The sequence below is a fragment of the Phaethon lepturus genome, unplaced genomic scaffold (assembly GCF_000687285.1).
Source record: "Phaethon lepturus isolate BGI_N335 unplaced genomic scaffold, ASM68728v1 scaffold5195, whole genome shotgun sequence".
NCBI lineage: Eukaryota > Metazoa > Chordata > Aves > Phaethontiformes > Phaethontidae > Phaethon > Phaethon lepturus.
In genome coordinates this window covers 10,244-23,187 of record NW_010538225.1, presented here as the reverse complement: position 1 = coordinate 23,187, position 12,944 = coordinate 10,244, and the positions used below count along the sequence as shown (strand labels likewise).

At 43.3% G+C, this 12,944-nt stretch overlaps 1 protein-coding gene across 1 annotated transcript; it reads left to right on the top strand.

The window, feature by feature from the left end:
• Positions 1-157: 157 nt before the first annotated feature.
• On the top strand, positions 158-12,123 carry PNLDC1 (poly(A)-specific ribonuclease (PARN)-like domain containing 1). The gene is made up of 19 exons (XM_010286712.1): positions 158-207; positions 314-387; positions 1,359-1,392; positions 1,522-1,645; positions 3,134-3,222; positions 3,527-3,627; positions 4,766-4,842; positions 5,650-5,652; positions 5,848-5,985; positions 6,917-6,986; positions 7,234-7,319; positions 7,547-7,602; positions 8,652-8,719; positions 9,600-9,653; positions 9,865-9,907; positions 10,454-10,553; positions 11,033-11,208; positions 11,403-11,501; positions 12,051-12,123. The coding sequence occupies exons 1-19, from the start codon at positions 158-160 to the stop codon at positions 12,121-12,123; spliced, it is 1,515 nt and encodes a 504-aa protein (XP_010285014.1).
• The last annotated feature ends 821 nt before the right edge of the window (positions 12,124-12,944 follow it).

Sequence of the window (12,944 nt, the reverse complement as noted above, 5' to 3'; positions counted from 1 at the left end):
CCTTTTCTCTTGAGCTTGTTACCGGTGGGTTTGACACAGAGGTTCCAGTGAAGAGAGGTGTTTCGGGGGGCCTTGTCCTGATGCTGGTGGGATGCATGCTTCATATTTCAGATTTTGTGTGTGTGTGTGTGTTCTCTCCACCTCAACAGCCCTTGATATGGAGTTTACTGGCTTACATTCAACTTTCACCCAATCTAATGAGCCCAGGTAAAAGCTGTTGGGGGTTGAAATGTGAGGGACACTTGCTGCTCTAGCTTGGTTGCAAACCTTCTCGTTTCTGCTCCCCTTCCCCCAATTCTGGGTTTGTTCATAGCCTGTTTGATTCCCCTGCGGAGCGGTACCTGAAGGCCAGGCAGAGCGTTCAGCGCTTCACCGTTACGCAGCTTGGTAAGTGCTGTTCTGACACAGAAAACCATCTCCCAGGGTCCCAGTGGTCACTGGCTGCCCACCAGCTGGCGAGCCCTGCAGGTGGCTCTGGTCTTAATTCACTTGACACAGCCGTTTGTTTGCTGTGGTAAGGTTTTTGTTTGGTTTTTGGCCTCTCCCTGCCCCCCGAATTTTAATGCTATCAACTTTTTAATATTTTAAATAACTGAAAGTCAGGGATGCTGTATACCTTTTACTGGTCTAAAGTTGTTCATGTCTAAAGGTTGCAGATACAGACATGGGGCTTTTAAAAGAGCATGCAAGCAAGAAGTAGGTGACAACAGCTCATATTCAGGGCTGTGTCATTTGATATAGGGTATGAGTAAGGGGACTATCAGAGAGGAAAATGAAGGTTAGTATTTCTGATATTCCTAAAATAATACAAAAAATCAACACAAGAAGGGGCGTGTTGTGGTGGAGGGCTATTGACAGTTAAGAACTAGTTAGAGATCTAGAAACTAGCTCCAAAAATGTTTAAAATATTGTTCAAAGCCTTAGGCTATATAAGATCTTAACATGCCTTTTAGGAATTAATAGGAAAAAAACCCCAAACAACCTAAGTAGTAAAAAACATGTTTCAGTCCCCTGATGCTTAGCTCCTTCCAAATGCTTTTGTAGTGTAATTGGACCCCCACACACCTGTGTATGCATAGTCCGAGATTTTCATCACCAACTCACTTCTTCTCACCCATTGTTCAAGCTGTTTGCTATTTAATCAGACTTTTCCCACTTAACAGTAAAAACTTGTCACCCTGCAGCTCTCAGGGAGCTGGGGAGCGGCCTGGCAGTTGCTGTGGAGATTTGCACTGTGGCGTTAGTGAACGGAAAACACATGCTCCTTCAGGGGATCCCCGCATCCCCTATCTAATATTCACGTCTGTAGACATCCAGCTAAACATTGCCATTTCAATGCAGGTTTCTCTCCCTCATAGGGCTGGCGATATTCTCAAATGAAAATTCACACAAGTAAGTAAAAAGCCGTTTTCTGTTGTAACGAAGACAGTGCAGTTGAGATTGTATTCAGAATTCTCTTGGGAGCAGTTACGTACTTTCTTGTAATTATCTTCTAGAGAGATATTTTTCTTTTCTTTGTAGGTATGTGGTGCATTCATACAACTTTTTTCTCTTTCTCTTAACGTTGGGAGTTGCAGATGTCGAATTCACCCTCTCTGCATCTAGCATTCAGTTCCTGTCTCATTATGGCTTTGACTATAATAAGGTACGTAATCTCTCTGCCAGGAATCTAGAACAGAGGAAATTTGTGCAATTACAGGAGAAATATATACACACACACAGAGGATTATATTAATATACAGGATTAATATCCCTAAATGCTACATTTCTGGGGTAAACAGCATCTTGGTAACATAGGAATACATTATGTGGTTCATTATCAGCAGGGAGAGCGAGTGCTTTTTTTTCTGAACTGTCCGAGAGTCAATAACTACATCTTTGTCAGCCTAGGACAGATTTCTCCACCTCAAAAGGAGGAAACCTATCTCTGATAAGCTGAGAAGAGCAGTTACTAAGCAGACCCCAAGGGGAGTCTTTACTAGCCATGAAGGCAGGGAAGTCTCAGATTACCTGTATCTTATGTATTGCTGTATGTCCCATAAAATGCAGACTATGTCGTCACATAAGAGCACTGTTGAGCAGTTTAGGACAGGAAGGCCAAGTGCCAGGTCCTGCACTTGGGTCACAAGAACCCCAAGCAACACTATAGGCTTGGGGAGGAGTGGCTGGAAAGCCGCCCAGCAGAAAAGGACCTGGGGGTGCTGGTCGACAGCTGGCTGAACATGAGCCAGCAATGTGCCAAGGTGGCCCAATAGCATCCTGGCCTGTATCAGAAATAACGTGGCCAGCAGGAGTAGGGAAGTGATTGTGCCCCTGTACTTGGCACTGGTGAGGCCACACCTTGAATCCTGTGTTCAGTTTTGGGCCCCTCACTACAAGAAGGACATAGAGGTGCTGGAGCGTGTCCAGAGAAGGGCAGTGAAGCTGGTGAGGGGTCTGGAGCACAAGTCTTATGAACAGTAGCTGAGGGAACTGGGGTTGTTCAGTCTGGAGAACAGGAAGCTGAGGGGAGACCTCATCGCTCTCTACAACTACCTGAAAGGGAGTTGTGGTGAGGTGGGTGTTGGCCTCTTCTCCCAAGTAACGAGTGATAGGACAAGAGGAAATGGCCTCAAGTTGTGCCAGGGGAGGTTTAGATTGGATATTAGGAAAAATGTCTTCACCAAAAGGGTTGTCAAACTTTGGAACAGGCTGCACAGGGAAGTGCTTGAGTTACTGTCCCTGGAGATATTTAAAAGATGTGTAGATGTGGCACTTAGGGACATGGTTTAGTTGTGGACTTGGCAGTGTTAGGTTTATGGTTGGAGTTGATCTTAAATGTTTTTTCCAACCTAAATGATTCTAGGATTCTTCTATGATCTTATTAAAGGAAAGGTAAAAGCAGAGCAAAAAAAATGATTACAGTTGACAAAAATCCTTTTCTTTTCTCCATACATAAACATGTTTTCCTTTATGTATGAATGCATCTTGGATTACCAATAGTTTGTATTTTTGAAGAGGATATTCTGAGAATGAGGAACATGAGTATCTCCCAAATATATGCCGGTTTTGGACCTGGTTAACCTGCTGTTCTCTAATTTGCTGCAATAAAGTCTAGGGGAGAGTAACCTGGCATTTTTTCTCCCCCCCTTAGTTCCTCAAAGATGGAATCCCGTACATGAATGAGGTACAGGAGAAGATCCTTAGCCAGCATCTCTTAGCGGGTAGCTGGAAAGTCAGCAGGTGAGTGCTATTCAGAGAGCTGGCTCCTCAATACTGAGGATATTTGTCTTAGTGAAGAGGAGTTGTCAACACAGATCACATTTTGTAGAAATATTAAAGTCTACTGGTCTGAATGCCTTGCTGCCAGCTGTTCCAGCATGCTGTGGTTTGTCTGAAGGAAGACTGAGATCACAGGATACAATCTGGAGAGTTGGGCAAATGTTGGGAGATCAGATGCTTTTGTATTCCCTCAACAGCACACAAGGCTTCATCTGTAAAGAGGTTTTTCTCACACTCTGCCTCATTCACCCTGATCCTGCTTTAGTGCTCTGGACAGGGGTGTGCTGAAGAAGGTTATTGATGAAGTGACCTGTTGGATAGCTGCAGCAGAGGAAGAGGAGACTATGATTCTGCGAGATCTGAGTGGTATGAAACGGGGTGTCTCCCTTAGGCACCTGTGGGCTCTGAGTGGCTTCATCACTTCTGAATCTCTGGGGCTGCTACTGTCCTTTGCTGCCTGTTCTGTTAAACTGATCTGTTGAGGGTGAAAGCACCTGTGCCCATCCTGTCTTTACAACTCTTTGCCCCTGTCTGCGCCTTGGTTCCTGTCAGGCATTCATCACTGCGCTCTGCTTTTCTGCTCCCTTTGGGTGTGGTGGGTTTTTTTGTAGTAGAATTGGATGTTTAGGTGCTTGGAGCATGCTTTGTGGTAACTGACTTCCATTTCGTGCTTCTTCAGAGCAACAGCTGGAGAATTTGTAGTTGCTCTGGATCAGGACAACTTTTGACTTGTTTTAAATCGTGGGTGATCTGGATTTTGTTTGTTTTCTTCCCCTTGGAGGAGGGAAAGGTGGATCTCCTTTCAGAGTTTGGTTCTTCTCATGTGGAGCAACAAGGAGCCTCATGGGGGACATATATATGTGCCAGTGGGGATAAACAGGCCATGTGCCACCCACGTTAGCTTTTGGGAGCATGATAGCAGAGCTGAGGAATTTCTGTGCTGTTCTGGAGGAGTTGAGGGACAGGAAATTGTAGCAGAGAGTATTTTTTAGGTTTGCTTACAGAAACCAAATCAATCATTTAGGTCAGGGAATAAAATACAGAGAAGTTTAGGAAGGGCAGAAAGTATTTAAGGCTTTGCCTGTTGATGCTTTTTTGTAGAGTGTGAAATACAGAGGGTGGGGAGCGTGCTGTGTTTTGTATCTGCTATGTAGCTGTAGTAGGTATAATACTGATACTTCAATAGGGTCTGGCAATGGTGAGCACCTGTGACAAGACAGACATTTATTTAAGTAAGCAGTAAGACTGATCAAGGTGTCTTTTTGAATGCTGTTCAGAAGACTGGGTTAGTTGCTTATCAACTGTGGGGAAAAATGCATTGGTACCTCTTTTCTGTGCTTGGCTTCTGGGTATGTTGCTCTGAAACCTTCCAAAACCACAGCCAGCCTTTTCCAGAGTAGTAGCCTTCCTCCCTCCTCTTTTCAGTTAAGTCTTTTGCTTTCCTCTGTGTCCTTACAAAAGCTTATTTGCCTGCAGTTCTCACTGTGACTTTTTTTGGTCTCAGACTATCAGATGTTTGAAGTTCAGCTGGTTTTGAGACAGGCTCTCCAAAATGTTTGGACACAGCCTCTTGGAGACAAGGTGAGTTGGAAATGTGGACTTTTTGAAAAGAGGGTTTCTGTCTAGACAGATAGGACTGGCATTCTTGCAGGGACTCTGAAATGTTGCTTGTATGTTTAATAACAGATGCAGGGGGAGGAGGAGAAGACAATGACAAAGGAATGTCTGGGAAGTATTGGTGTGGGGTTCCCAAGAAAAGGGATCTAGAAAAGCGAGTAACTTTAGTTTCTGTTTGTCCTGTAGCCACAAAATATCTTGAGCTGGAAGTGCTTGTCCTTGGGGCACTTCTAGAGGGACCCTTTCTGTGTCTCCAGACTTCTTTAGATCTGTTCTTCAGTACCTCCACAAGAATGTACAGGTTTTAGGCTTTTTTTTTTTGTGGTTTTCCTTTGCTGACTTTTGCCTTGTAGTTGCTTTGAAGACTTCTACTCTCTGTTATGTGGCTTGCTGTTTCATTATTTGCTATTGCTATTTTACATGTGGTGCAATATCTTCTGAATTAAACCTATAGCTGTGGACTTCTCGAAACATAGTATGAGTATGATACCAGTCAGTTGCTTAGAAGTAGATTACAGAAGTTTTGGGGTGGGTTTTTTTTTTTCCACTAGTACTATTTTGGTCTGATAACCAGTGTCAACAGAGTGACAGATTTACCCAGCCTTCTCATCTGAAGCATAGCCTTTGGGGACTCAGTTTGTGTGATTGCTGTTTGTTTCTGTTTTTCAGTGCCATAAACTTACCATATTAGTTTCAAGTTAAATTGAATTATGTTCGTGGTAGGAACCATCCTTTTACAAGGATGGTTGCATTAATAAGATGCTCTTAAAGGAGGTCTCTTTTGTTACTGGAGCACTGATCTCCATATGGAAGATAAGTGAGACAGTCCTGAGGTCCCAGGGGGTGCACTGTTTCTCCATCCTTTATAGCCAAGAAGCTGAATTTGTCCTCAGCTTTACTGAACTCCAGTAAGCAATGTATATACAACTAGCATGGGAGGCTGAGATACCTGATGACTGTTCTTTTCAGGTAATGGTGAAAAAAGTGAGTCCACAGCATCGTCAGCTTCTGGAAAACTCTCCTTATGACTACTGCCAAAAGGAGCTCATTCTGCTGTCTGCCCGGGGTTTCACCAACCTCTTCCAGACACTTGTTGAAGCCAAGAAGGTAAAATGCCTCATCCCTACTCTCATTTTTCATCTCTTTGATTTTCTGCACTGGATGTAGAGGGATGATTAAAGCTGAAGTAGTAATTTGTATTAAATGACTCAACTCATTCAGTGTGATCATCTTGTTTAGTTGTCAGTAAAATGGAATTCTTAGGTTGCAGTCATGGTTAGAAAAAATGAGTGTTGAACATTACATCTTCTTACTGACCGGGTCCCACTCCCAAAGCATGCTCAGAGTTATGGATCCAAACACTAGATTTCCCTGTGTTACTTTTCTGTTACTCCTGAAAACCAGATGCAGCTGGGGAGAGGGAGCCAGAACCCATTCTGCAATGTGTTTCTTGTGTCACTTGAGAAAATGCGGGAGTCTGCAATGTTGAAAATCCTTGTGTTACACAGCATGAGTCACCGTCTAGGAAAGCTGAGCAGATTCTTGCCTTTTGGGCAAGTTATGCTTTTCAGCATGTGACAGACCAGTTTATTGGACCATGTGGACCATTGGTCTCATTATGTGTGGAAATTCTGATGTTGTTTATGCAGATTATTGAATGAATTTCAGCTTCAGAAGACTATGGGTGATGTGCGGGCAAAGGCTGTCCCTTCCCTTGTGAGTGAGCCTATAAATCTGATCACTGGAAGATTTTACCAGTGTTCAGCTGAACTGAGAATCCACCTAGCTCCCTAGGTCTGCTCAAACTAGAATGCTGCTGAAAAATTGCCCTCCTCAGAAAGTCTGCAAGTCTGATTTCCTGAAAGCAGTAGTCCTCCTGTGGGCTTTGCACCCTGAGTGACTTCTGGATGAGCGTGTGTGGATGCTGTCCGCTGGAGGAAAGGATTACAGCTGTTGAGCATGCCTAAAATTGGTTATATCTGAGCTCTCTTAATGGCCTATTAGAGCATATTTTTTATGTTCTGTATTCTTCCTGTAGCCCCTGGTGGGACACAACATGCTTATGGACCTTATGCATCTTCATGACAAGTTCTACAAGCCCCTTCCAGGTAATGCTGTACACAGCTGCTGTCCCCTGGCTGCTGCCTTTGCAGCGGGAATGGGGGCAGTAAGCACAGTGGTCATTTGCCACCCACAGTGCTTAGCAAGCAGCAGTGCTAGTTGCTTCTTCTGAGCTCTAACTGCTGGAGTGGTGCATCGTTCCTCTGACTTCACCTCTCTTTCTTATTCCTTTGAAATACCATTGGCTTTTCCTCAGTTTTACGATGTCTTTCTCCACATGTGTTCTGCGTTCAGAAAGCTATGAGGAATTTAAAAGGAACATTCACAACCTGTTTCCTGTCCTCATAGACACCAAGACTGTAACAAAGTCCATCTGGAAGGTGAGATGCGAAGGTCTTTTTGTTTGGAGTTAAAGCTTGTCTCTCACCCAAAAGAGAGGGTATCTTTCCTCAGTGCCCTGTGGTTACAGAACCGTCACCAGTTCTCAGTGTTGCCCCGAGACATTCTGATTTTAGATCTCATTTAATACATCAGCAATACCACTAAATGAGCTCACTTAGCACAAGGACTGTCTTGGTTGGTTTTCTAACATGTTCTTCTTTTATAGAAATGTCCGTTTCCTCGAGTATCTAATCTTTTGGAGGCGTATACGGTTTTGTGCAGGTAAGTGGTGGACTATAAAGCCTTCAGCAATCCCTTTGTTTTCTTGTGAAAGATATTTCAAAGTCAGTCATTTCATAAGTTCCTACTTTCCCTCCTCCCAAATGTTTTTCATCTGGTTTCTTGTCTTTCTAAATTTAAGAGCAAAAGATTTGCTCATCTTTCTTAGAAAGTAATTGTGCAGTAAATTACTTGTTCTAAGTTTGGCTTGCAGACAGTCTTATATACCACTTTAGAGTTGTATGTTGCTTAGGTTGTGTTATGAAATGAGTGAGTTTCAGTTCTCAGGGAAAATACACCCTAATTTCAAATGACAGCTCGCAAGAAGGGGTTATACTGAGCCCAGAGCAGTAACTAAATACAATGTTCAAATGGAGCAGATGTGTAGATACAGTATCTCGTGAGCTTAGGCATGATGTGGTTAGAAGAGTGTTCTCGGTTTTTTTTTTACACTTCTTTTGCGGATAAATTATTTTCATGTCAATTTTGCTGGGAAAAGTAAAATTCTGCCTCTTTCCCCTCACCTCCTACTTCCAAGAAGGAGATGCAAAATTACTGCTTATAAAAACAGTACTGGGATTCTGGGTTTTCTTGTTTGTTTGATTTAGCGATTTCAGACTGCAGATTCTCACCAGTTTTTATGCTGCTTTGGTCTTTTATTTCAGTCATTCCATGGGTATCTGTTTATTAATCTATCCTCCAGTGTACCCCATTCAAATAGAACCATCTAGTCAACCCCTTTCCTTTAATTTTTTCCATTAATCTTTAGTTCTGTTCACATTTTTTTGTATGCAGTTAGAGCAGATTTGCTGCTTAGAAGGTCTGGCTGGGGAAGGAGACTGAGGAAGTACTTAGGAGTTAGTTTTCAGGAAGAAAACCAGTAGATCTTATTCAGATAAGCATCTTTAGCCTTTTCATAGAATACTACCAAAGTTCCTTCTAAAGTCTTCAGTAGCTTTTTCTGAAATGAAGCCACAGGTCACTGGAGAACAGTAAATAGTCTCTAATGTACTGAGGAAAGACAAAAATCTTACGCATTCGCTTGTCTTCAGCAGCAACCTAAATCTCCAAGATCCAGCCTGCCCAATGATAGTTCTTGCAAGTGACTGCTCACAATATGGTATGTTCTTAAGCAAATCTTAGAAGTCGGGTAGCTGAAAGGGTTTTGTTTTGCTCTGTGGATGTCCACATGCAGCACGAGTGGGTGCCAGTGGGTATACTGAATTTGCACGGAGGTGCCGATACACATTTTTGTCCAGACCCAAAGCCTGGGCTCCCAATACGTCATGTGTTCTTCATGTCCCTGGTAGCTGCCAAGGGTGATGCAGGGTAGGTTTGCATTGTGCTGCTAGCAGAAATGGCATTTACACTAAGTTGGGCTGAATGGAGCCCGACTTGGGGCTGTGAAGAGTTGGTAGCCCTTGGAAGGAGCAAGGGGAGATGGGAAACAGCGGTCCTAGCCTGGAAGATAGTGTGAGCTAATGGCAGGGAGGTCCCAGAAAGTAGCAGGAGCTCGGTGGCTCATGTGCAGCACTAGTGGTGCTGCGTGCGCAGGAGGTTGTGTTCCTGCGCACATGGTGTGATACCAGCTGCAAGGCAGACGTTTCCTGGCTTCTCCTGGCAGCATGGTATCCTGCAGCGCAGGGCCTCCTGTGTTTTGAAGTGGTTCCCATACCAGTAATAAATGTATACAGCACAATTTGGTTTAGATCTTCATGAACGTTAAGGTTTTTTTTAATGTGCATCTCGTTAAGCCTTTCAGCCATTTGTGTAAGTGCTCCCTTTTTGTTGCTGATGTTTTAAAATGCATGTAGAGGCATAGACTTTCTACGGTGTTTAAAGGTTTCAGGGTGAGGAACAAAATCAGAGCTGAAGGGCAGGTGGGGGAAACTCCAAAACAAACAATGGCTCTTAACGAATGTTAGAATTCCACAGTGGAGTGGTTTCCACAGCATGCTAAAGGTGTTTACTCCTTTTTGATTTTTGTCGGACACTTACAGGTGAGAAGTCGTCTCCTCATGAGGCAGGCTATGATGCATTTCTTTGTGGTTCAGGTAAAACGCTTCTTCAACACTTCTTCAGAGTTTGTGTTGGGACTTGGCAATTCATTTCCTGCTCTGTAGCTCTATTTGATGCTAAGAAATATTTGTTTATATAGAGTCTGTTGCTTTTAGTAACTTGGCTTCAGTGAGTTTTTGCTTTCCATTTGTTTAGTTATGTTTCTTCAGTGTTGTTCTAATGCCACCTCATTATTCCTCCTTCTAGTTCTTCTGAAGTCAGCTCATTTGCTACTGTGCAGATCCACAAAGTGAGTGATGTTTAAATGTTTACTGAAAATTGCATTAGATGGTTGGGTCCTATGGAAAGGAGTCGTCAGTTCTCTCTGGCTGACTTTTTGTTTTGCAGGCTGGCCTTCCATTGGATAAGAGAAAGTGTTATTAGAAATGTCACTGTTATAATTAGATTTTTATTTTATAAATCTGAAAGTAGTAGCTTTATGTCAAAGCTGACATTTAAAAAATTAAACCGGGGCCATGCCATGGCTCAGAGGTTGGGAAATGGCATTGTGACTCCTTTATCCTTGAACAAGCTCTCCAGTTCAGTTCACTTGGGTAAGGGTCAAATCATTTTCCATTAGTTTCCATTTTTGAAATCTGCGTGATTCAGTGCCTTCAGTTAAGTTCCTAAGAGACAACTGTTCAAATTCCTTCCCTTTGCTTGCAGCTTTTCTGAAATGCCTATTTTGTCACTAGTTAAAGAGCTTCTTCAGGAGCTCTGTGCTCCAGAGGCTCTGTGCAACAGCAGTGCAGCACTGGAGAAACAAAACTTTGTTCCATTTTGTTTTCTGATGTAGTGGTGCAGTGGAAGCTGATCCTTCTTTCCCTCAGTATCTCACCGTGTTAGCAGAGTATCTGAACAAAGTGAATTTCATCCGAGGTGGTGTTTCAAGCATTGTGCGTATGAATGGCAGGTCTGTGACCAGTTTGTGGGGTGCATAGGTCAGTAGCCTAGTTGATGGCTTCATTAGAGGAGAAAAATCCACCAGTGCCTGGGCCCACCTTGGCAGAAGTTGCCATCATACAAATGACACAATTGACCTTTCAAAATGGCAAAATGAGTTGAATTTCTGCTTTCTGAAATGTTTTAATATTCTTACCCTGTAAGAGGCCATTAGTTTATGTTGTCCTAATTCTCTTTGCTCTGCAAGAGAGCTTGCTGTTTCCCTGATGGTTTCTCCATGGTAATTGTGATAGTTTGCTTTTAGGACTCATGTTTAGAAGAATCTTGGGAGAAAAGAAAAATATTTTTACATCAACAGCTGTGTTGTACAACCTGTCTTATGTGTCAAGTTTTGCATATTTTCTGTTTGTATTAGTAGTGCTTCTGTAGTATTTCTGAACTCAGATATGTCTCAGTGTTGTACATTTTCCAGAATTTTTCTGGGGAAGATGCTCCTTGTCAACGTCCCCCTCTCTTGGTTGTCCATGTCCGAGGCTGGCCAGGGCTGAATGAAAGGCAGATTTACCAAGAGTTTAAAGCTCTGTGTCGCTTTGATGTCAGACGGCTTTCAAAGAATCAATTCATTCTGCTCTCCAATAAATTTAAGCAGTAAGTGACCATAAAGTCTTAATATTCGATCCTCTTTGATCCAGGTCTTCATCCCACCCTCCCTCAGCTGTGACAACTCTTAGATAAAGATTCCTGTCGTGAGCTGTGGGATGCTGCAAGCAGCCTGCAAGCCACAGCTCATGACATCTGCTTTCATTACAAGCCACGGCTCATGACATCCGCTTTCATTACAGCGTCAGGCTTGTCCTGCGAGACTATAAGCATCACCCTCATCTGCGGGTTTCCGTCTATCGCCACTGGAGGCACTCCCCGCACATCAACTGCCTGCTGCAGTGAGTGATGGAAATCGCAGCAACGGGGAGGGGGAAAGGCAGTCCTTTCAGGGTGCTTGGCCCTCTCACAGCAGCAGTCTGCCACCCTTTTGCAAAGTCCTTCTGCCAGCCCTTCAGGAGAACCAGGGATTCAGAAGTGGGATCACTTGCTGACTGCTGGGTGGCTACTTGTGAGCTTTCAGCCCTGGGCAACTGGACTTTAACCTTGATCCTGATTAACCAGGGAATGTTACCCCATGGATAGCACAAAACAGACAGAGGGTTATCTTAATGACCTGTAGTGCTAGCTCTAAGCTTGAGGAGAGAGAGGCAGAGTCTCCCAGGTGTGGGATGGATGTGTTTTTTCTACACCCGAGTCAAAAGCTCGGTAGTAGGAGAGAACTCCAGATTCAAAGTGCACTCCTCTCATGAGGCAGTGACTGTGGTGCTCGTGAAGGGTTAATTTCTGACCTGACACAGTTTGGAAAAGAACCTCAGTGCTTCATGAGAACAAAATCAATCCCTAAATACAAGTAGCCTAACAGCATTTTTATTATTCTTGCCCTTTAGAGTCTCTGGTATTGTGGCACTGTGGTCGCTCTTGGCCTTTGTACTCGGAGGAGCTCCGTGCTGTTCGTTCTAAAGGACTGCCTTACAGATGAGACGTCAAGAACACAGATCTTACTTTTGTGTTTGTCTATGTTTTTGTTTCATTTCATTCAGTAAACTATGGGCAGGGGGGGAGAAAAGCTATGAATAGTGTTTTAAATAGCTTTCTTGGAAATGTGTTTTTAAAGAGGATGTGTTGGTTTCCAATTTGTGGTATTTTGTAATCTGTTCAAAGCATAGTCCCCTCCTGAAAGGGGAGAGATGGTTCTTTTGACGCCTAATTTACTCTGATCCTCTGTTGGTTCTTCACAGCTATGCATACCCCCAGTTTGTTCCCAGTGCTTGTGCTGCTGCCTAAAACACAATTCTGATGAAGTTCAGGAAGTTAAGAAATGAAAGGGGCTATTTTTAGCTTCAATTGTAAAGCAGGGGAAATGTCACTGTTAACCGAATGAAAATGGGCAGAGTTGATGGAGAAACCACTCTGCAGGCTCGTGAAGGATTCTGGGGAAGAGTAAATAATTTGCAGTGTTGTTCGTGTTGTGCAGTGGTATTTTCAGTGGCAGTGGGGCTGAGGATAGACACAGATAAGTGGAATTTATCAGCTTCCAATTTGTAGAATATACACAGGTCATGTGAGTGGGCACACATTTTTGTTTGCTTCTAGTGTGCAGCACGTGAGCAGTCCTTTATCCAAAAAATACCATGACACATGCTTTGTTGATCAGTTTCTCTGATATCTCTGGACTATTTTTCAGTCCAGGGAGTGTGGTCTTCAGAAATTTTTCTTATTAATTTCCTTCTCTTCTTAAAAAAACAACCCATTGATCCATGGTTTCCAAATATTGGTCCCTA